Genomic DNA, 25,389 nt, shown 5'->3' with positions numbered 1-25,389 from the left:
CCATATTTCACCTTCTTACTACATTTTACACACACAGGATTTAAAAACTCGTAATTTTCCGCAGATCAGTTTATTAGTACATCTATTCGTGCCGCCATCTTCCCTATGCAGTTCAGAAAAGCTGTGTACATTTTACATCAGTAACTTCCCCACCACACAGGCTTGATCAATTCACTGCATTTTTAAAATTGTTCTATTTTATGGAATTCAAGAACACATCTCTCCCTTATACTACATTTTGTTATTGGCAGTTAATTTAATTATAACAATGGAAAATCTAAAATGGAACATAAAAACATTATGAAAAGTGTAATTGTTACTCACCTTACAGTCAAGATGCTGAGTTGGTTGGGTGATTGATCTGGGGGAGGGGACCAAACAGTGAGGTCATCAGTCAGATGCGGAGTTGCAGGTAGACACAACAAAAAGACTGTGAGAAAGTGAACATTAGGCCAACAAGACCTTCATCGGAAACCACGCACACACACTCACGCATGACCACAGTCTCTGGCTGCTGAGGTCAGACTGCAAGCAGCAGCACATGATAGGAGAGGCAACTGGGTGGTGCAGGTAAGGAGGAGGCTGGAATAGTGAGGGGAAGGTCTGGGGGATGGAGGACAGTAAAGTGCAGTGTGAGGTGGAGAGATGGAGGGGGGGAGTGGGTAGCAGAAAATGAGAGAAGTAAAAATTGAGAACAGCAGTGAGGACAAAGACTAATGATGGTTGAGTCCAGCAGGGCTACAGGAATATAAGATATATTGCAGGGAGATTCCCACCTATGCAGTTCAGAATAGCTGATGTTGGTGGGAAGGATCTGGATGGCACAGACTGTGAAGCTGTCATTGAAATGAATAATGTCATGTTAAGTGGCACACTCAGCAATGGGATGGTCCAGCAGTGTTTAGGCTACAGTTTGTCAGTTTCCATTCATGCAGACAGCTTGCTGATTGTCATGCTATCATAGAATGCAGCACAGTGGTTGCAAATTTTACTTGTAGATCATACGATTTGTTTCAGAGGTAGTCATGCCTTTGATAGTATAACTGATGCTTGTGGCCATACTGTAGTAAATTGTGGTGGGAGGATGTATGGGACAAATCTTGCATCTTAGTCTATTATAGGGATAGGAGCCATGAGACAAGGGGTTGGGAGCATAGATTGCATAGGAATAGACAAGGATATTGTGTAAATTCAGTGGGCAGCAGAATAACACTAGCAGGAGGGATTGGAAGGATAGTGGATAGGACATCCCTCATTTCAGGGCATGATGAGAGGTAGCCAAAACCCTGGCAAGCAATGTGATTCAGTTGCTCCAGTCCTGGGTGGTACTGAGTCACAAGGGGAGTGCTGTCTGTGGCTGGATGGTGGGACTTTGGGAGGCGGTGGGTGACTGAAGAGATAAGGCACTGAAGATCTGTTTTTGTACTAGTTTGAGAGTGTAATTACAGTCTGTGAAGGCCTCAGTGAGAACCTTGCTATATTTTGAGAGGGATTACTCATCACCGCAGAGGCAATGGCCACTTATGGCTAGGCTATAGGGAAGGGACTTCTTGGTGTGAAACAGGAGGCAGCTGTTGAAGTGGAGGTATTGCTGGTGGTTGGTACGTTTGATATGGTCAGAGGTTATGGTGAAACCTTTGAGGTGGAGGCCAACATTGAGGAAGATGGCGTTTGAAACAAATGGGGAAGAAAGTGTTGAGCTTCTGCACGAATGTGGATAGTGTGTCCTCACTTTTGATCCAGATCACGAAGATGACATCAATGAATCTGAGCCAGGTGAGGGGCTTGGGAGTCTTGGTCTTTAGGAAGGATCTCTTTAGATGGCCCATGAATATGTTGGCATGGGATGGTGCCATTTGAGTGCCCATAGCTGTACACTGGATTTGTTTGTGGGTAATGCCTTTAAAGGAGAAGTAATTGCAGTTGAGGATGCAGTTGGTCGTGGCAACTAGGAAGGAGGTTGTAGGTTTGGAATCTATCAGACATTAGGAAAAGTAGTGTGCAACAGTGGTAAGGCCATTGTGGATGATAGTGTAAAAGGAGGTGACATCAATAGGGCACCATGTGATAAAGGAACAGGAACTGTGGAGAGTCAGTGGAGGAAATGGTAGATATCTTTTGTATTGGGGGTAGGTAATAAGCTGCAGGTGTTGGTCTAGGAGAGCAGAGGTTCTCCCAGTGGGGGCACAGTAACTGGCTACAATGGGGGTGTCCTGGGTGGTTGGATTTATGGACTTTGGGAAGCATGTAGATGGTAGGGATGCAGGGAGTGATATGGGTGAGGGGAGAGATGGACTCTGGAGAGAGGTTCTGGGATGTGCATGAGGATTTGAGGAGGGGCTCGAGATCCTACTGGATTTCTGAAATGGGGTCACTGTGGCAGGGTCTGTAGGTGGATGAATCTGACAGCTGGTGTAGTCCTTCTGCCAAATAATGCTTGTGTTCAAAACAACAGTGGTGGAACCTTTGTCAGCATATAGGGTTGTAAGGTCAGAATCTATTTTTAGGTGGTGAATTGTGGATTTTCCTGTGGATGTAAGGTCGGTTTGCATGTTGAATGATTTGCGGAATGACAGTGAGGCAAGGATCGAGGTTAAGAAATTCTGGGAAGTTAACATGGTGTGATTGAGAGCAGTGGGGTAGGATCATTGTTGGAAGGATTCAGGCTGTGTTCAATGTTGGTCTTTTGTTGAGTCTGATTCGTAAGATTACTGGTGAGAAAGTGTTTCCAATTTAGGGACCAGGAGAAGGAGAGAAGATCTTTTTGAATTTTGGAGTGGGGCAAAAGGTGAACCTTTGGAAAGGACTGATAATTCTGTGGCGCAAAAGCTTCTGAAGGAAAGGTTCATGACTGTGTTTCAGGTCTGTTTAGTTTCTGGATTCTGTATGGTGATGGGAGGAGGTTTTGTGGGTGGGGTAGATATAGTAGGTCTGTTAGACTGGGTTTGTCAGCTATGAGGGGATATGGGGGAGGTTTGGAGGTTGTTGTAGAGGTGGTTGACAGTGATAGTCCAAGGCAGAAGTAGGAAGTGAATAGGGTGGAGGGTTTTTTGAGGGGGTATTGTGCATGTTATTCTAGTTCCAGGAGGGCAAGAGAATCAGTGTGTGATATGGGAATTTTGGATTGCATAGCAGAAGAATTTTGTGGATGGAGAGGAGATATTGCAAGGTTTGGGCCTGATTGAGATGATTTTGCAGGACTATATTGGTGAGTGCTAAGAACTGGTGGAATCTGAACAGAGGGAAGTCATTGTGGAAGGTAGGGTGGCAGCTGGAGATGGGAAATTTGATATTAAGGCCATTTGGTGGGACGTCATGTGCCAAACAATGCTTGTGTTTAAGCACTGAGTTTTGGCTAGGGATAAGGAAACTTTGCTGTATTGATGCAGATGGGAAGAGCAAGGTTCCTTGGCGATGGATAAAAATATGTAAAAATAAGTAAATAAGATAGGAATATGTCGAAAAAAATTGGCAAAAATACACCCAAACATGTGGGAAAAATCACAAAAAGGATGAAACAGATGAAGTAAAGAGAAGTAATATGAAATCTGAGGGAGTAGGCCAATAGTGAAGGCCAAAAACCAACTGTGATTGGAGTGAAGATACAATGAGCTCAAACACAGTCTTGAGCCTTTCCTCCAAAAGCCGTAGCCTTAGCCCACAGAAGTATCAGTCCTTTCCGAAGGTCTCACCCTCGAAAATTCCGTCATGCAGGACTTTTTAAAGTCCTTTCTCCTGCCCTGCTGCCACTCCCTAACCCAGCGTCCTCCTTACTCTCACCACCCAGTTGCCTCTCCTAAATGCACTGCTGCTCACATATGTGCGTGTGTGCGAGTGTATACCTGTCCTTTTTTCCCCCAAAGGTAAGTCTTTCCGCTCCCGGGATTGGAATGACTCCTTACCCTCTCCCTTAAAACCCACTTCCTTTCGTCTTCCCCTCTCCTTCCCTCTTTCCTGACGAGGCAACAGTGTGTTGCGAAAGCTTGAATTTTGTGTGTATGTTTGTGTTTGTTTGTGTGTCTATCGACCTGCCAGCGCTTTCGTTCGGTAAGTCACCTCATCTTTGTTTTTATATATAATATAATTTTTTAAAATGTATATAATGCATATATGTTGGTGCATGCCACTGCAGTTCAGTGTAAATCACTATGCATAAAAAGAATTTGTGGCAGCAATGACTAGTGCAAAAGAACTATCATAAAAATTGACAGTATGTTGTCATGCTTTTTGGTGTCAACAGGCATTATGAGTTTAAACTAATTTGTTTGATCTTACTTTGGGAGAACACATTTATGATCCATTGAACAAGCTGAGAATTAACCATCTTCTGTGAATAGCTCAACAGATTGCTGATAAATAACATCAAAAACCACCAAATCTTGATTGGTAACCCTCCCTTTCAATTTAAGGCACTTTACAATTCATGCCTTGAGAATGACAGAAGTTTATGTGCCAAAATATTGGATTTTTGGTGTATTTATCTGGCCACATTCTCGCAATTAATTAGAGCATACAACACTATGGGAAAAGCTTAACTTCTCATTGGGCAATGTGTTGAACATTATAGTCTGAATACTTTATAGGCTACATATTCCTAATCAATAAAAGTAAGGAAGTTCTCATGTACTATGTACACAGTTGATATGTTGACAAAAACATTTTTAAACCATGAATCTTTAAAACCAAGAAAGATCATGACTTTACTTTGTTTCAAAGTCTGCATCATAATACCATCTGCTATCTGTGTCCATGTCTAAACCACCTGTAAGTAAATTTAGGATGATAGGTTGAAGGCTTTTAACCATCTTCACCTCCCTGTCAAAGTCGTTTTTCCGAAACTTTTCAGTGTGCCACCCACAGTCTGTCCATACTGAAGGGGGATGCTGTTTATTGCTTCATGCACAAGTGTTTCAGTGTCTGGTATGTCGAATGTCATGTTGTTTCCCCATATAGCTTGTAACTTGTGCTCAAATTTATCTTGTTGGTTTATACTGACAGTGATATGTGGGTAATCACAAAACTGTGTGACCACATTCACATTCAAGAGAGTCAAATTCGTACATTCTGTCACCTGACTTTTATATATTAATGATCTACAGGAGTTGAGCACTAGTCTAGCTTATACTGTCCAGAATATTTCTATTTTTCAGCCACAATGCTGTATCCCCTTTCCTAATGCTCATACTTGTTCATTTCTGAGTAACAGCTGAATGATAACTGACTTCAAAGCAAGGTATGACAAGAATTGTTCAGTGAACAACTTCTTGAAAGTGAAAATGTTCATTTCCAAATGGCAGTCACTGCTGTTATTCTTACACCTGAGTTTACTCTCAGGAATCAAATAAGAAGAAGAGTCAATATGCTGAATAAGTATCTGAGAACCCTTTCCTTTGTGAACTTAAAACTGCCAGTACCGTCACTCATTTTCCAGCAGGTAATAATGAAATTATTTTGATTCACCCATATTTCATCAAGGGAATGCACTGTAAAACTTGTACCATGCATCTTTATAAGGGACATGGTTTGTGCTGCCTCTGTGTCACTTTCTTTCAATTAAAACACTCTCTTCTTAATAGGTTTGAAACCAATGTGTTTGTAAATTCTTTGCATTGATGAAGCACTACCTTTGAAGCCAATCTGCTCAGGCATAATTGTAGCAAGTTTTTGTGATGTTTGATATTCTCTTCCTATACACATTTCAAACAAGGAGCACTTTAAAATGTCTTTGTCAAAACCATCTGTTTCTGTTACAGGTTTCTTGTGATTTCAGTGCTATCTAGATGACACAAAAATGGATTTTCTTGAGTTTTATAGAAAACTGACACTTTTTCTACTATTCTCTTGCCAACACATGCTTCTGCAGCTTGTTTTTGAGTCTTCAAAATGTCAAAAATAGAAGTATTGCTTTCAGACGCACATTTGAAAAAGTTATAAATCCAGGACATAAGCCTCCTCGACTGCTTGTGAAGCATCTACATCTACATCTACATGATTACCCTGCAAATCACAATTAATTACCTGGCAGAGCATTCATCAAACCACCTTCAATCTATTTCTCTACCATTCCACTCTCAAACAGCATGTGCGAAACACAAACACTTTAATCTTTCCATGTGAGCTATAATTTCTCTTATTTCATTATGATGATCATTCCTCCCTTTGTAGGTAGGTATTTTCACACTCTGAGGAGAAAGTTGATAACTGAAATTTCATGAGAAGATCCTGTTGCAATGAAAAACACCTTTGTTTTGATGATTGCCACCCCAATTCGCATATCATATCCATGGCAGTCTCTCCTCTGTTTTGTAATAATACAAAATGAACTGCCCTTCTTTGAACTTTTTCTATGAACCTTGTCTGCTGTGGATCCCACACAGGACAGCAGTACTCCAGAATAAGGCAGAAAAGCAAGGTGCAAGTGGTCTCTTTAGTAGACCTGTTGCATTTTCTAAGTGTTCTACCAATAAATCACACTCTTTGCTTTGCTATCCATGCAATGTTAGCCATGTTATCATTGCAGTTTAAGTTATTCATAATTGTAATCTCTAAGTATTTACTTGAATTTATAGCCTTTAGATTTGTGTGTTTTATCCTGCAGCTCGAAATTTTGGGGATTCCTGTTAGTACCGTACTCATGTGTATTTCTTCAGACCTTTTATTATTTATAATCAATTGGCACTTTTCTTTCCATACAGACAGCTTGTCCATGTCTTTTGTAATTTGTTTCAATCATCTGATGACTTTATAAGATGGTAAATCACAGCATCATCTGCAAACAGTCAAGAGGGCTACTCAGACTGTCTCCTAAATCATTTATTAGATCAGTAACAGAGGAGTGCCTATAACACTTCCTTGCAAACGCCAGATATCACTTCTATTTTATTCAATGATTTTCCATTGATTACTACACACTGTGACCTTTCTGACAGTAAATCATAAATCCAGTCATACAACTAAGGGTGTGCAATTTAATTAAAGTTGCTTGTGAGGAACTTCACATTCATTGCTGCCACCTGAAATATTCATTCGGAAATCATTCTAAAACATTTACAGATATGCATTCACAGCTATACTGCTCCAAAAAAGTAACATTAACATCTGAATGAATAATTTGATCACTCTGTGAATAAAACTGCATTGTAGCAAAGCACCGCAACAGTGTAGCATGTGGGAGAGAGATCCTTGCAGGACAGTTTATAACTTACATCTAGATTAGATTAGATTAGATTTACTTTCATTCCAATTGATCCGTAGTGAGGAGATCCTCCAGGATGTGGAACATGTCAGAAAAACAACAATACATGACAAATATTTAAACTAAAACAAATAAGCTAATGTACCATTCCACAGGTCCCAAGTGGAATGATCGTCATTTTTTAATGAACACTAAGAGTCATTTTACAAATACTATTGCACTGAATTTAAAATAAAAAAGTTTTTTATTTATTTATAAGGTAAGAAACATGTAATACAACTACTGTAATACTTATTTACAATGAACACATTACTGCACTGAAATGGTGCAGAAGTTAGATTATACTTACACACACACACACACACACACACACACACACACACACACAAATTTTCAGTGAACACATTACTGCACTGAAATTGTGCAGAAGTTATGTTGTACTTATATACAAATCAGTTGGTTTTCCTCAGAAATTCATCAATGGAGTAGAAGGAGTTGGCCACCAATAAATCCTTTAGGCTTCTCTTAAACTGAATTTCATTGGTTGTTAAGCTTTTTATGGCTGCTGGCAAGTTATTGAAAATGTGTGTTCCTGAATAATGCACACCTTTTTGTACAAGACTAAGTGACTTTAAATCCTTGTGAAGATTATTCTTATTTCTAGTATTGATTCCATGAATTGAGCTGTTGGTTTGAAAAAGTGATATATTTTTAATGACAAATTTCATTAAGGAATAAATATATTGGGAAGCTGTAGTTAGTATCCCTAGTTCCCTAAACAGGCTTCTGCAGGATGTTCTTGAGTTCACACCACATATAATTCTTACTGCACGTTTTTGTGCCCGGAAAACTTTAGCTTGGCTTGATGAATTACCCCAGAAAATAATCCCATATGACATTATGGAATGAAAGTAAGCATAGTATGCCAGCTTTTTCATTTTTATATCCCCTATGTCTGACAAAATTCGCATTGCAAACAGAGATTTGTTAAGACGCTTCAGCAGTTCTGTGGTGTGCTCCTCCCAGTTGAATTTATTATCAAGCTGTAATCCCAAGAATTTAACACCGTCCACTTCTTCTATCTTCTTGTCATCATATGTTAGACATATACTCTTGGGACACCCCTTACAAGTTCTGAACTGCATGTAGTGTGTTTTTTCAAAGTTTAGTGACAAAGAATTGGCTAGGAACCAGTGATTAATGTCTACAAATATTTTATTGGCTGATCTTTCTAAGACTACACTTGATTTGCTATTTATTGCAATGTTTGTATCATCAGCAAACAAAACAAACTTGGCATCTGGTAATGTTACTGATGAAAGGTCATTGATATATACAAGAAAAAGTAAGGGCCCCAAAATGGAACCTTGTGGGACCCCACATGTAATTAGTTCCCAGTTGGATGATGCCTGATAGCTTGATACATGTCTCTTTCCTAATAACACCCTTTGTTTCCTGCCAGAGATATAAGATTTGAACCATTTTGCAGCATTTCCTGTTACACTATAATATTCTAGTTTACTTAAAAGGATATTGTGATTTACACAGTCAAATGCCTTTGACAGATCACAAAATATACCAGTTGCCTGCAATTTTTTGTCTAATGAATTAAGTACATTTTCACTGTAAGTGTAGATAGCCTTCTCAATATCAGAACCTTTTAGAAATCCAAACTGTGACTTTGACAGTATGTTATTTGAGATAAGATGGTTATAAAGACGACTGTACATTACTTTTTCGAAAATTTTTGAGAATGCTGGCAACAGTGAAATTGGACGGAAATTTGATGCTATTTCTTTATCTCCCTTCTTAAACAGTGGCTTAACTTCAGCATATTTCAGCCATTCGGGAAATATTCCACTGATAAACGACTGGTTACACAGATAGCTTAATATGTTACTTAGCTCAGAATCACATTCTTTAATTAACTTTGTTGATATTTCATCATACCCACTAGATGTTTTTGATTTTAAAGATTTTATGATGGACATTATTTCTGTTGGGGTAGTGAGGGTCAAATTCATATTATGGAAGTTACTTGAAATGTCTGGTCTAAGGTAATCCATAGCAGCATCTACCAAACCTGACAACCCCATCTTTTCAGTAACAGTTATAAAATGTTTGTTAAAAAGTTCTGCAACACTATACACATCTGTCACCAATGCATCATTTACTCTTAATGCTATTTGTTCCTCTTCATGTCTGGTTCTACCGGTCTCCTCCTTCACTATATCCCATATTGTCTTTATTTTGTTATCTGATATGACTATCTTTTCCTTGTAATATATTTGCTTTGACATCCGTATTACAGTCTTTAATATTTTGCAGTATTTCTTATAATGTGCTATAGCATCAACATTGGAAATGTTTTGGATTGACAGATACAGTTTTCTTTTTGTTTTACAATATACCCCTATTCCTCGAGTAATCCATGGCTTCTTTGTAGACTTTGCTCTAACCTTGGTAAGTTTTGGGGGAAAGCAGTGTTCAAATAAGGTAAGCACTTTATTAGCAAAAATGTTATATTTTTCATTCATGCCATGAGCACTGTAAACATCAGTCCAGTGAATGTCTCTGAGGAGTGTCCTAAAATAATCAATTTTTGGCTTACTGATTACCCTCTTGAGCTCAGATTTAACAGATTTTATATCCTGTTCAGTATTAACATTTAACAGAAGGAACTGCATGTCATGGTCTGAGAGGCCATTGACTATTGGTTTTGTAATATAATTTTGTTCATTTGACTTTTCTATAAAGATATTATCAATGGCTGTTTGTGAGCAAGTGGTTATCCTAGTGGGGAACTTTACTGTGGGAATTAAGTTGAATGATAGTGTTACTAACTCAAATAGGTTCTTATTGGGAGAGTCTTTAAGGAAATCTACATTGAAATCACCAGCAACCACTATTTCTTTGTTTTTGGTTGTTAAATGGGCCAGTACAGCTTCAAGGTGGTTTACAAACAGATTAAAGTTACCTGCAGGTGCTCGATATACACTTAATATTATGAAAGATTTTTTGTGAAAATCTAATTCTGTTGCACATGCTTCCATATGCTGTTCTAGGCAAAATTTATGAATGTCTATGTTCTTAAATTTATGACAGTTCCTGATGAATGAGGCAACTCCTCCTTTCTCCATTTCTGATCTACAATAGTGAGATGCTAACCTAAACCCTGTAACACTTCTATACCAGTGGTCACATGATGTTCAGAGAGGCAGATTATGTCAGCTGGGTTTGAAGACTCTAATTCATCTATGCAGATAGTTAATTCATTAATTTTATTTCTCAGTCCTCGAATATTTTGATGCAATAAAGATAGCTGACATTTCACATTGACTGACTTAAAATTGGATGGAGTTAAAATATCTGCTGACAGTTGAAAATTCTTAACCAATGGCTGTTTATGTTGATGTAATAAGCTGGAATTATGTTTTTTGATTTCTTTCTCAAACTGAAGGTTTGTCTCAGTTCTAACCTCTCTTAAAATTTGTTTTCTTTCTGTCCTCCCTACCCTAAAAAAGGGTCTTTTCTGAATCCTATAACCACTGGTATTTTACCACTCATGACAGTGCCTCCCCCCTTTAACTTTCCTGCTATTTCCCCAGCCAATTTACCCTTCCCCTTCCTGTTGAGGTGAAGGCCATGCCTAGTATAATCCCACCTACTGACAGAATCAACATGAACCACACCAATGTGTGACCCCGCACCCGACATGAGCAGCCGTTCCAGCTCCAAATTAACTCTCTTGACAGAAGAGTTCAAATGAGGTCGGTCATGGCGCCCAAGAACAGATACAAACTCAACACTGGTATGCCTCGATGCTGATGCAATCTTCGCCAGGTCACACTCTATGCTGTACCCAGGATCTCTGTCAATACTGTTACCTGCCCCACCCACTATAACCACGGTGTCTTCCTTAGTGAAATCTTTGCAAAGTGATCCTAAATCCTCTGTCACCTGCTCCAGACCAGCACTAGGTTTAAAAAAATTGGTGACCTGGTATTCTGATCCTAGTTCATCCTGCAAGAGTTGGCCAACACCTCTTCCATGGGAACTACCTAACAACAACACTTTCTTTCTCTTTACTGATTTCCCTACATTCTTACTTTTCAATTTGCTGCTGAAAGTTTGTTGTGCCCTGTCTACACCTGTAACTAGCTGCCCGGAAACAGAATGAATCTTATTGGATGCTTGCAGTTAATCATGAGGTATGCTCTGAATGGCTGAAAATAGGGCTGTCTTCCTATTTTAGTAGCAATATTGATTTAAGATCATGAAATAAAGTTGTATATGTGGAAGAGATCTGAAGATACCAGAAAGTTTCATATTGATTACATAATGGTAAGACAGAGATTTTGGAACTAGATTTTAAACTGTAAGACATTTTCAGGGCCAGGTGTGGACTCTGACCACATTGTTGTTGTTATGGTCTTCAGTCCTGAGACTGGTTTGATGCAGCTCTCCATGCTACTCTATCCTGTGCAAGCTTCTTCATCTCCCAGTACTTACTGCAACCTACATCCTTCTGAATCTGCTTAGTGTATTCATCTCTTGGTCTCCCTCTACCATTTTTACCCTCCATGCTGCCCTCCAATGCTAAATTTGTGATCCTTTGATGCCTCAGAACATGTCCTACCAACCGGTCCCTTCTTCTTGTCAAGTTGTGCCACAAACTCCTCTTCTCCCCAATTCTGTTCAATACTTCCTCATTAGTTATGTGATCTACCCATCTAATCTTCAGCATTCTTCTGTAGCACCACATTTCAAAAGCTTCTATTCTCTTCTTGTCCAAACTATTTTCGTCCATGTTTCACTTCCATACATGGCTACACTGCACTGCCGGCAGCCTTTACATATGACCAGAATTTCTTTAGGTTTTTTGAAATATTATTGATAGTATTCTGCTATGGTAGTCACTGAAGGCATCATGCATTGTTCTCTTGACAGCCAAATGTACTTCATTCAGCAACCCTCTATCTATAGTCCTATGCTTTCTTTTACACTTATTATGCAGTAATCTCTGTTTTTTTTAGAAGTTTATTTACAGTGATCATATACCATGCAGGTTCCCTCCAATTATGAACTGTTGTACTGGGTATATGTCCATCCAGTCCATGGTAAACTATTCTTTTAAATGTGAGCCTTTGTTTCTGTATATGCTCCTGCCCCATGCTGAAAGTTTCAAGTTCCTCACTGAGATATGACTCTATTGATATTTTATCTAGTTTATCTAGTTTAGTTTATCTAGTTTATATAGTTTAGTTGTACTTTGTACTCTGGCAATCGTTGTTCCACAACCATGTCATTGTCTCTGAAACCAGTATTGATGTGTAAATCCTGAAAGAGGTCAGGTCTATTTGTTGCCATTAGATCCAATACATTTCCATTATGCCCTCTGATAATATTGAGTCTTGCTCAAACAATCATACATGCAGCTTCAGTTTCTGTCTCGGTGGATCTGAGTTTCTGTCTACTGTGGCAAATACACCACCTCTATTTCCCATTTGCCTGTCCCCTCAATATACAATTAAATTTTCCCCAAAATCTCACTGCTATCAATTTCAGGTTGCAGCCAGCTTTCTGTACCTAGTGTCATGCAAGCTTCATTGCTTTTCATGACCACTTCAAACTCTGGCACTTTGTTGCTAATGCTTTGACAGTTTTCATTTATGATTTTAATACTCTCACCTGTAGGAGGCAACTTTCTCTTTTTCAATAACGACCTCCAACACATGTCATATCTTGTAGATCATCACCGTCCACTTGTAACTTCTGAGATCTTCCTGCCACATTTCTTCTTCTAATAATTTTTTGGTGTACCGCCACATCACATTGACATTCTGCCATGATATTTAGGCCCAGAGATGTCTGACCATCTTCAGGTGAGTAGACAACTACTGAAGAGCCCGGGTGCATTCATTGTATTTATGCCAAATAATGCATATGCAAAATGTGCTGGAATCACCATTCTCACCTTGCAGTTCAGATTTGCTGTCATGGTCCTCACATTTACTGTTTGTATCACTCAAATCTGCATCACTTGTCCCCAAAATATGAGAAGTCTGCATAGACTGTAGTTTGCAAATTTCCTCCTATGGTAAGCCCTTTGAACTGAAACAAAGTATCAAAAGGAATAAATAAATTCACTTGCCTGTATAACCAAAATAAATAACAATGAATAAATGTATTTTACTTGTTGTTACACTTACCTCTGCATGTTGACGGCTGGAAGAGAGCTTGTAACTATGACAACAGCAGGTTTGCATTGTACTTTCTACAACATCCAACGCCTCATTGTTTGCAGTTGAGAAAACAAACTGAGAAAGCTAAACAAAGGAATGGGAGCCATTTTAACATTATCGAGTAAGCTTAAACACTGGAATACATTACTACAGTAGTTCAAAATTAAGGTATTGATAAGGTATAAAAACTGCTACTGTAGCACATTTTACAACAGTGTGGCCAGCAGAGGGTTAAAAATTCATACCACTTTTCTAGTGTTTTGTTGCTACTAAAAGTTTTGTGTGTTTATGTTCTCTCTTTTATTGCCAATCATAGGCAATGTTCCACCACCAGTGTTTTCCCTTTCCTGGGGTTTGGCCAAATCTCATAATGTTTTTCAGAACATTAGCCACTTCTTTGCAATTTGTGATATTTTATTGCCTAATTTCCTAAAGAATTTCTTGCTTGTTGATTTTCAGGTACTGTGGATCATTTGATTTTGTTCTTTTGTTTTTTCTTCTGCTAGGTTGAAGTCTAATTTTTATTTTCAGGAGATGGTGGTCTGACTCAAAAACTCCCTTTCTTGTTTGTATGTTGAATACTTCTTTGGCTTTCTTATTGGGTATAGCAACATAGTCTATCTAAAACTCACTTAAAGGGGGGTTCAGAGATTTACATGTTTTAAATTTGTCTGCAGATCTAATTAATTTTGTAGTCATGATTTCAAGATCAGTATTTTTGCAACAGTCTAGCAGTCTCTTGTCATTTTTATTTGTTTGCTTGTCATCCATTTGAACTCCTGCTGTTTATCTGAATTTTTTCTCTTTGCCAGCACATCTACTGAAATTTTCTAGTAGAAGTTTCACACGATATTCAAACATAAAATCTTAGACACTGCCAAGGAACTGGCAATCATGAATCAAGACCGATATTCATGTATCACAAGAAAAAATGGACTACCGGTAATATGCTCACTATGAGAGTACAACCCTCTGGCAGAATGGCCCACTCCATGCATGGAAGAAAATATATAATTTATTAACTGAACATATAGACCTGTATAATGGACTGTATAATTTAAAATATCTGTTTCCTTGTACCTCCTCAAAAGTTTTTACAGCATAAATAATATTTGTTAATATGCAGAACTGGAACATCGTATAAGGCATTTTCTGCCTAGTGTAGTACAAGTTGTGAACACTAGTTAATTTTCAAGTTTTTGACTTTGGTACAATAGTTGAAGTTGTGAACTATGGTCATCAAAATGTTGTAATAACTGTAAATATCCTTTCACTTTTCTAACTAGAGTAACTGTTACATCTTAAGAGGTGAGTAGGTGTGGTTACAGTATTGATGTACACACCATTTTGTGAGATTTAATTAGTTTGAATTGGAATAGCTAATAGGGCATACCAGTGTAGCCCATATGTATTTGCTTACAGTTCGTATACAGGTAAATGTATGTATGTGTCTAATACACACACCGTTTATAAACGTCACATCAGTTCATGCTGTATCATCGCTCAGCATCTCATTAACAGTTGACTTGTCCAATACCAGTTAGTATCTTTGTGCACGAATGATTAAATGATCTTAAAACAATACTATTAACAATACAATACCAATATTACATGTAGGGATATCCCCAAGAATATTAGAGTCCCATCCATAAGGATTATGCTGTCAACACACTCAGTTGCATATCAGTTTCTTTTGTGACTTATATGTCTAATTGAGTGTTTGGTTAATAAACAAATTCATACACACATCCAAGTATACCAAATTTTTTGTTGCTTACCTATGCAAGATAAGTTTTCAGGCAGCAGTCGTCAGTGTGTGTATGGTCAGTATGATCTAAAGTCAATATAAATATTATTCTCCAGTTTCTTGTCTCAAATACAATATGAAAATATTGGAAGACAAAACATCTTTACATATTTTTATATTTCCTTTTGACTGTGTTTCTTCTCTGAGTATCTTTATGCTGACCTGATGTCTTATTTTCCTTACCATTGCCCCTGTAATTACTACAGCACCATAATGATAAGAATTTCTTATAATGGTTCTCTTTTTAATGTTACATTGATAACTATTTCTTTTTTAGGGAGCTGAAGACTTGGATCTCTTGCACCATCAGCTAAAAGCTTGTAAAATGGAAAATGAGCAGCTATTGAGCTTAATCTCTAAGCAAAATGCTGAAATTATAGACCAGAGAAACACATTGTCACAATTAAGTGAATTAAGAGTTCTTGAACTAGAAGGTAAGTCTCTGGAATCTGTGAAGGAAGAGGCACTTTTACTGCAAAATCAATTGCAAGCTGAAAGGCTAAGATTCCAGAGCATGAGAGACTTTCTTCACAGGCTGCAAATAAATACTGAAAATGTTGTGAAAGAAGCAGCACAGGCAGCAGTTAGTGATGATAGGCTTAAAAGAATGGGAGAAGTTCATTTGTTAGAAAATCAGTATAAAGCACAGAAGATGGAAAGTGAAAAGTTATGGAGGCTTATTGCTAGCTTCAAATCTGATATTGAAACATTGAGGACTGTATTGCCAGATAACATTATTGAAGTATCAACCACAATTTGTGAACATGGTAGTACTTCAGAGGAAATGCAAAATTTGTGCAATGAACTGATTGCAGCTAAAGAAGAAAATAGGAGACTTCAAGACATTGTGGATAATCTCAGAAGAGGCATTGACACAATGCAGCATAAACTAATAGAAATAAATATTGAAAATGATCATATTCTGATGCAGAATCAGAGGAGTTCATCCATTCTCTCTTCTGGAAGGCATGAAAATGGACAGCTAAAAGTTGAAGTGGATGACTTGACGTCTAGATTGACAAAATTTGTGACAGTTTATCCAGAACAAAGCAAGCTATCTGCTGACACAGATAGTATTAAGGAACTGACTAAAGAAGTCAGATGCCTCCATGAGAAATTAATAGTAAATATAACAAACTGCACTGTTGAAACCATCAAGGAAGAAAATTTAAGATTAGAGAAACTTCTAAAGCAAAGAGAGTCAGAAATTGCAGCACTTAGGGAACAAACGTCTGAAGAGGATAAGAAATGCACATTATGCACATGTTGTGCTGCTAATGATAAAATATTGAAGAAATTAGATGAACTAGAAGCTCATTTAATGCCTTTGATGTCAGATATATACAATCTGAGACAGAAAACATCTGCAAAAGGACCGCCCACTCATTTGGAAATCCCTATAGAGGTAATTAGTGCATCCAGAAAGATAGATGTAGTTCAAAGTATTGACTCTTCAGATGATGAATCAGGTACAAAGAAACTTTTAAGTCATCTGGCAGCTGAAAATGAATTACTAAAGAAACACCTTGAAAGAAGGACTACATATACCCCTGAAATAATGCATCAGCTGCAAGAAGAAAAAGAGTTACTCGAAAAACAACTTAAATCTACAACGCAAATTAGGGAAAGTATCGCCAAGAAATCAATCAGATTTGCAGAGAAACCTGTGGACATAATTGAAATACCACAGCAACAAAGTGTTGATATACCACATATTGCTGAAGTAGCTCAAAAGAGTTTTGGAACGTCCATTGCAGAAGATGAAGAGGAAAAGATGATTAATGAACTGACAAATGTAATTGAATTGTTGAAAAAGCAACTTAATGATGCAAATAAAACAATGAGTCAGCTACAAGAAGAAAATGAATTACTCAAAAATCAGCCTGCTACTGCAGAAGTAGACAATGAAAGGATTTTTAATGAATTGAGAAATCACACTGAATCATTGCAAAAGCAGCTTAGTGATGCAACTGAAACAATGGTTCAGCTACGAGAAGAGAATGAATTACTCAAAAAACGACGAAAAACAACCCGAATAATGGAAAGTGTTCCAGTAGAAATAATCAAATATGTAGAGAAACCTGTTGAAGTAATTAAAGCATCACAGCAACCATCTATTGATATAGCACATATTGTCGAAGTAGCTCAAAAGAGTGTTGGAACATCCATTGCAGAAGATGAAGAGGAAAGGATGATTAATGAACTGACAAATGTAATTGAATTGTTGAAAAAGCAGCTTAATGATGCAAATAAAACAATGAGTCAGCTACAAGAAGAAAATGAATTACTCAAAAATCAGCCTGCTACTGCAGAAGTAGACAATGAAAGGATTTTTAATGAATTGAGAAATCACACTGAATCATTGCAAAAGCAGCTTAGTGATGCAACTGAAACAATGGTTCAGCTACGAGAAGAGAATGAATTACTCAAAAAACGACGAAAAACAACCCGAATAATGGAAAGTGTTCCAGTAGAAATAATCAAATATGTAGAGAAACCTGTTGAAGTAATTAAAGCATCACAGCAACCATCTATTGATATAGCACATATTGTCGAAGTAGCTCAAAAGAGTGTTGGAACATCCATTGCAGAAGATGAAGAGGAAAGGATGATTAATGAACTGACAAATGTAATTGAATTGTTGAAAAAGCAGCTTAATGATGCAAATAAAACAATGAGTCAGCTACAAGAAGAAAATGAATTACTCAAAAATCAGCCTGCTACTGCAGAAGTAGACAATGAAAGGATTTTGAATGAATTGAGAAATCACACTGAATCATTGCAAAAGCAGCTTAGTGATGCAACTGAAACAATGGTTCAGCTACGAGAAGAGAATGAATTACTCAAAAAACGACGAAAAACAACCAGAATAATGGAAGTAGCTCAAAAAAGTGTTGGAACATCCATTGCAGAAGGTGATGATGAAAGGATCATTAATGAACTGACAAATGTAATTGAATTGTTGAAAAATGAACTTAGTGATGCAACTAAAACAATGAGTCAGCTACAAGAAGAAAATGAATTACTCAAAAATCAGCCTGCTATTGCAGAAGTGGACAATGAAAGGATTTTGAATGAAGTGAGAACTCGCACTGACTCATTGCAAAAGCAGCTTAGTGATGCAACTGAAACAATGGTTCATCTACGAGAAGAGAATGAATTACTCAAAAAACAACGAAAAACAACCCAAATAATGGAAGTAGCTCAAAAGAGTGTTGGAACAACCATTGCAGAAGGTGATGATGAAAGAATCATTAATGAACTGACAAATGTAATTGAATTGTTGAAGAATGAGCTTAGTGATGCAACTAAAACAATGAGTCAACTACAAGAAGAAAATGAATTACTCAAAAATCAGCCTGCTATTGCAGAAGTGGACAATGAAAGGATTTTGAATGAATTGAGAACTCGCACTGACTCATTGCAAAAGCAGCTTAGTGATGCAACTGAAACAATGGTTCATCTACGAGAAGAGAATGAATTACTCAAAAAACGACGAAAAACAACCCGAATAATGGAAGTAGCTCAAAAGAGTGTTGGAACATCCATTGCAGAAGGTGATGATGATCGAATCATTAATGAACTGACAAATGTAATTGAATTGTTGAAAAATGAGCTTAGTGATGCAACTAAAACAATGAGTCAGCTACAAGAAGAAAATGAATTACTCAAAAATCAGCCTGCTATTGCAGAAGTGGACAATGAAAGGATTTTGAAGGAATTGAGAACTCGCACTGAATCATTGCAAAAGCAGCTTAGTGATGCAACTGAAACAATGGTTCAGCTACGAGAAGAGAATGAATTACTCAAAAAACGACGAAAAACAACCAGAATAATGGAAAGTGTTCCAGTAGAAATAATCAAATACGTAGAGAAACCTGTTGAAGTAATTAAAGCACCACAGCAACAAACTGTTGATATAGCACATATTGCTGAAGTAGCTCAAAAGAGTGTTGGAACATCCATTGCAGAAGGTGATGATGAAAAGATCATTAATGAACTGACAAATGTAATTGAAGTGCTGAAAAATGAGCTTAGTGATGCAACTAAAACAATAAGTCAGTTACAAGAAGAAAATGAATTACTCAAAAATCAACCTGCTATTGCAGAAGTGGACAATGAAAGGATTTTAAAGGAATTGAGAACTCGCACTGAATCATTGCAAAAGCAGCTTAGTGATGCAACTGAAACAATGGTTCAGCTACAAGAAGAGAATGAATTACTCAAAAAACAACAAAAAACAACCAGAATAATGGAAAGTGTTCCAGTAGAAACAATCAAATATGTAGAGAAACCTGTGGAAGTAATTAAAGCACCACAGCAACAAAGTCTGGAAATACCACATGTTGCTGAAGTAGCACCAGACGTAGACACTGGACGGATCTTTAATGAACAGAGAAATCAGATTGAGTCATTGGAAATGCAGCTTAGTGATGCAATTGAAAGAATGAGTCATCTACAAGAAGAGAATGAATTACTCAAAAAACAATTAGATATAACACAAATTAAGGAAAGTGTTCCTAAAGAAATCATCAAATATGTAGAGAAACCTGTGGAAGTAATTAAAGCACCGCAGCAACAAAATGTTGAAATACAAGGTATTTCTAAAGTGGAACAACTGACTGGTGGAACATCTACTGCAGAAGCAGAAAATGAAAGCACTCTTGATGAACTGAGAAGTCAAATTGAGTCATTGCAAAAGCAGCTTAGTGATGCAAATAACATGATTAAAAGTCTTGAAAGTACCCTTAATGAACTGAGAAATGAAAATGAATCATTGAAAAATGAGTTAAGTAGTTCAAATGCCAAGGTACTACAGCTTGAGGATATAATTAGGAAGCTTACAGATGGAAATGATGCTCTTAAATCAATGCAAATTAAAGATGAAATATCAACATCAGTAAAACAAATTCATGCTGACAAAATCATGGAGACTGTTCCACAGGTATTGGCAGCTCCAGAATCATCCTCTGTAGAGCCTGAAAGTGGAATGGTCATCAGACAGCTCAAAACAGAGAATGAGTCATTGAGGAAAGATCTTGAGGATGCAAGAAAGGCCTTACATACGACAAGTGATGATGAAAGTGAATATGAGAAAACTATTACTGAGCTCAGAACTGAAAATGAGCGACTACTAAAAGAAATCGAAGAGGCAAGAGTGAAGCGTCAAAGAGATCCAGATAGCACAAAAATTATTAATCAGATGAATCAAGAAAATGAAATGTTGAGAAAACAGGTTGAAGATCTAAAAACGGCTCACGCTAGACGATCTACTGTAGGCACTATTAGTGATAAAGCATATGAACAATTAATGAAAGATAATGAAGCATTGAGACAAAGGCTTGAAAATGCAAGAGCGAGCATAGGCCTGCAGCCCACAAGTGTAACACATGAAGCAGATGTTGTTCAACTAAGAATAGACAATGAAACATTGAGAAAACAGCTTGAAGATGCACGAAAATTGGCACAGAGTAGTCAAGAACAAGTATTGTCTGCTGAAACTGATGACACACAAATTATCGATCAGTTAAGGGAAGAGAATGAATTTTTGAAGAGGAGGCTTGAGTCCTTAACTGATATTACAAGCAGCAGTGCAAAAGAAGTTGTGAAGTACGTGGAAAAACCTGTGGAAATAATTAAAACAGACATAGATAGTGAAAAAATTATTAATGAACTAAGAAATCAGAATGAGTCACTACAGAATGAACTTAAAGATGCAAATACCATTAGAAGGGAACTTGAAGAGGAAGTCAGGAAGTTCAAAGATGGAAAACAGACACCATTACTCCAAGCAGAGCAAATTGCATCATTTGATGAAAAAAGCAGAGAGAAAGAGATGAGTCAGCTTATGGAAGATAACAAGTTATTGAACAAACAACTTCTTGATGCAACAAGTACAATTGAAGAACTTACAGTGAATGTCACTAATCTCAAAGATGAAATCCAGAGACTTCAATCTAGAAAAATATCTGATCTGCCATCGATAGTAGAGGACCATACCCAAGAATTTCAGAAACTGGAGGCTGAACTACAAGCTCTCAGAGATGAAAACAGACGTCTGCATAGAGACAATGAAAAGCTTTCATTAGAAGTAGAGACTCTGACAGAAGAGCAAATCCCATCTACAGTTGCACTGTGGAAAACTGAAGAGAAACAACTGGAAACAGTTGTAGATGATCAAAAGCGGCGCATTACTACTCTACTTTCAAAAATGGGCAAGAAAGAACATCCAGGAGAGGTCGCTGCCTGGACACGTGAGAGGGAACATCTCCTAGATACAATTAGGCAGCTGACAAAAGAAGCAAAAGAAGCAAAAGAGGCATATGAAGAGAAAGAAGAAATGGAAGATGTAAGTTTTGCCATCCTCTTTTCATTCAGATTCAGATTCTTTATTAGTCATTCAGCATTATTACATGCAATAGACTTCGTCAGTTCACTTAACCTATTAATTTTACAAAATAAATTTTTACATATTTAAGTTGATATTGGGCATTTCTAAAAATTCTTCTAATGAATAGAATGGATTAGTTAACAAGAAGTTATGAACATTGTCTTTAAGTAATTTGTCAGGCATTATTGACCCATTTTTAGACAATTTGTTATATACTTTAATTGCCATATACTTATGACTATTGTTAGGTTCATTCAGTTGATTATTTATATATATTTATATTTAAAAAAACATCTCTTATCACACTATAGTACAGGAAATAAGTAATGAAGAAAGAATCACATAAGAAGTGGACTGACAGTTTATATGAAGTGATCAATCAAGTGCTCAGTCTCTAGATTTGATCTAGATATTTTCTGTTAAGAACAGATATCTGAAGCTAGGTAGTTTTGGGTTATCAGTAGTACCTCTGAATGGATTACCAAAGGATATCATCTCTGCACTTTTTAGTATTTGGACATTTTTATTGTGATAGGTGGGGATGTGGAAGGCAGATTGTGATATAGTTATACATAACCATAAGCTCACTAAACTGAAAAGCTTACTAGGACAGTGCTATTTACACCACATTGAAGTCAGTATTTCTGTCGAATTGAAAACTGCAAAAGAATGATATGACTTGAGTAAATTCTGTGTCTTTGCATAAGTCGGTTCCATTTTAGTAAGAGTCATATAAGTAGTTCTGCCCTAAAATTTGTGATCACCGTATGAGTAACTGATAGTAAATTGTCCAGTTTGTGATGGGACACATTACAGTTAAAATAATGATTTGTGAGTGAAAGTAATATTTTAATGGTTTTTCTAATCTGTTTTTGACACTATTTTCAGTAATTAATTGTTAAGTAACTGACAAGGCCTCAAAAATAGTTTCCAGACAGACAAAATCTGTGGTATACTAAACAACTGGCCAATTTTATTCACCAGTTGAAGCTGTAGTATCATATTTATAATAGCTTGAATACCTACCTTCTAAATTAAACGTAGAAACGAATATAAAAAAGCTATTCTGGAAACAATAAGAAAGTGTCCACACTCAGTGATATTGAGAGATGTACCAAAAACTGTAAAACTGCATGAAAACTAATGAACAGTTAGCTAAACACACAAGAAATTACAAAATTAACATGTCCCCACAAAATTTCAATCTTTTTTTTAGGGTTCCATAACTCAGTTAGTGAAAACAGAAACCTTATAGAATCACTTTGTTATCCAGCTGACTGTCTGTCTGTCTGACTGTTAAAAACCATTTTGCTTAAGAACAGGTGGCTGTATCAAGTGTAAATTTATGTCACACACTAAAGTCTATAGTCCGTTGATGCCATACAAAAACTGAATTTTCTAAGCCAAGTCATTCAAAAGGACATCGTTGGCCCTCTCCCCCTCTCTAACGGCTTTCGATATGTTCTCTCGTCTATCAACCAAACAACTCGCTGGGTCGAGGCTGTCTCCCTCCCCAATATCACGGCAGAAACTGTTGCTCGAGCTTTCATCAAGTCATGGGTATCGCGTTTCAGATGTCCAGCTATCATCACAACTGACAAGGGCATACAATTTGAGTCGGCCCTGTTCAACGAGATTTGTAACATTTGTGGCATCTGGCGCATCCATACCACAGCATATCACCCACAAAGTTAGGTTAGTTGAGCGCTGGCACCACACTTTCAAGGCAGCTCTTTGATGCCATGACTCTCTATGGATGGAGGCCCTTCCTCTTGTGCTACTCGGCATTCATGCGATCTATAAGGAAGACCTCAAAGGCACAATAGCCAAGTTCATATATGGCCAGAACATTGTTCTCCCTGGCAAACTTGTAAGCCCTTCTGCTTGTCTCCCTCAGTCTGACTTACCTTCCTTCGTGGACCATGTCAGATCCCACTTCATCAACTTCCACATCCCTCCGCCCGTCAGACATTCCTGCCCTAAGGTTCACGTCCCAAAATCTCTGAACAATTGTAAGTACATCATGCTCCTAGATGACACTGTCCATGCTCCCCTACAAGCTCCATATACCGGGCCGTACCGAGTTCTCCGGCGCTCAGCCAACACCTATGACATTCAGCTAAGAGATTCAGCTGTCAGGCGACTGATGACCTCAGAAGTTAAGTCGCATAGTGCTCAGAGCCAGCCATTCACCTGTCACAGTCTCTCTCAACAGACTTAAGCCTGCTCATGTTGAGCCTGCTTCTACCCCCCTTCAGGCCACAACCACGTCTCTCACTGTCGTGGCCCACGACGCTCCGACCGCTCCCTCCACGTCAGACTTACACACTCGGTCGAGTGACTTCCAGCTCCAATCGTCGAGCTCTTCTCCGACCTCGTCCTCTACTCCGGCCTCACGCACTCCGTTGAGTGATCACTGATCACATGCTCCCCACGTTGAGCTTACCTATAATCACGCCCTCGCCGCCAACGTGGGGAGCATGTGATCAGTGATCACTAAACGGAGTGTGTGAGGCTGGAGTAGAGGACGAGGTCGGAGAAGAGCTCGACGATTGGAGCTGGAAGTCACTCGACCGAGTGTGTAAGTCCGACGTGGAGGGAGTGGTCGGAGCGTCGTGGGCCATGACAGTGAGAGACGTGGTCGTGGCCTGAAGGGGGGTAGAAGCAGGCTCAACATGAGCAGGCTTAAGTCTGTTGAGAGAGACTGTAACAGCTGAATCTTTTAGCTGAATGTCATAGGTGTTGGCTGAGCGCCAGAGAACTTGGTACGGCTCAGTATATGGAGGTTGTAGGGGAGCATGGACAGTGTCATCTAGGAGCATGATGTACTTTTCATTGTTCAGAGATTTTGGGACGTGAACCTTAGGGCAGAAATGGCTGGTGGGCGGAGGGATGTGGAAGTTGATGAAGTGGCATATGACATGGTCCACGAAGGAAGGTAAGTCATACTGAGGGAGACAAGCAGAAGGGCTCACAAGTTTGCCAGGGAGAACAATGTTCTGGCCATATATGAACTCGGCTATTGTGCCTTTGAGGTCTTCCTTATAGATCGCATGAATACCGAGTAGCACAAGAGGAAGGGCCTCCATCCATAGAGAGTCATGGCATCAAAGAGCCACCTTGAAAGTGTGGTGCCAGCGCTCAACTAGCCTAACTTTGCGGGTGATATGCTGTTGTATGGATGCGCCAGATGCCACAAATGTTACAAATCTCGTTGAACAGGGCCGACTCAAATTGTATGCCCTTGTCAGTTGTGATGATAGCTGGACATCCGAAACGTGATACCCATGACTCGATGAAAGCTCGAGCAACAGTTTCTGCCATGATAGTGTGGTGGAGGGGGACAGCCTTGACCCAGCGAGTTGTTTGGTCAATAGACGAGAGAACATATCAAAAGCCTTTAGAGGGGGGGAGAGGGCCAACAATGTCAATATGAATATGCTGGAAACGCCCAGATGGGATGGAAAAGGCGCCGAGGTGGGGGGGGGGGGGGGGGGGGGGCCTTAAGGGGCTCTGGAACGCCCTATACTTGCAATGTTACAATGTTAAAATAACGCTTATAAATTACGTCTTTCCTCACAAAGTATTTGAGGTAGGAAGTTGAACTTTCTACAGATTATTTATTGGAATATGGGCTACAACTTAACACAGAGATTTTAGTTCAGTTATTAAAGATGATTTTTTTTCAATTGTAATGAAAATTCACAACATTTTTTTGCAATTTTTTATTTATATATTCAAAAATATATAG

The 25,389-nt window shown here is 38.2% G+C and overlaps 1 protein-coding gene across 1 annotated transcript in view; it reads left to right on the top strand.

Moving 5' to 3' along the window:
- The window catches only part of LOC124594926 (putative leucine-rich repeat-containing protein DDB_G0290503), a 184,309-nt gene that overhangs the window by 143,595 nt on the left and 15,325 nt on the right, over window positions 1-25,389 (top strand). Inside the window, exons 7-8 of the mRNA XM_047133423.1 lie at window positions 15,525-21,596; window positions 24,482-24,576. Coding sequence (XP_046989379.1) covers window positions 15,525-21,596; window positions 24,482-24,576 — 6,167 coding nt within the window. The remainder of the gene's footprint in view (window positions 1-15,524; window positions 21,597-24,481; window positions 24,577-25,389) is intronic.

The sequence above is a fragment of the Schistocerca americana genome, chromosome 1 (assembly GCF_021461395.2).
Source record: "Schistocerca americana isolate TAMUIC-IGC-003095 chromosome 1, iqSchAmer2.1, whole genome shotgun sequence".
NCBI classification, from domain to species: Eukaryota; Metazoa; Arthropoda; class Insecta; order Orthoptera; family Acrididae; genus Schistocerca; species Schistocerca americana.
This window is presented reverse-complemented; position numbering and strand designations above follow the sequence as displayed.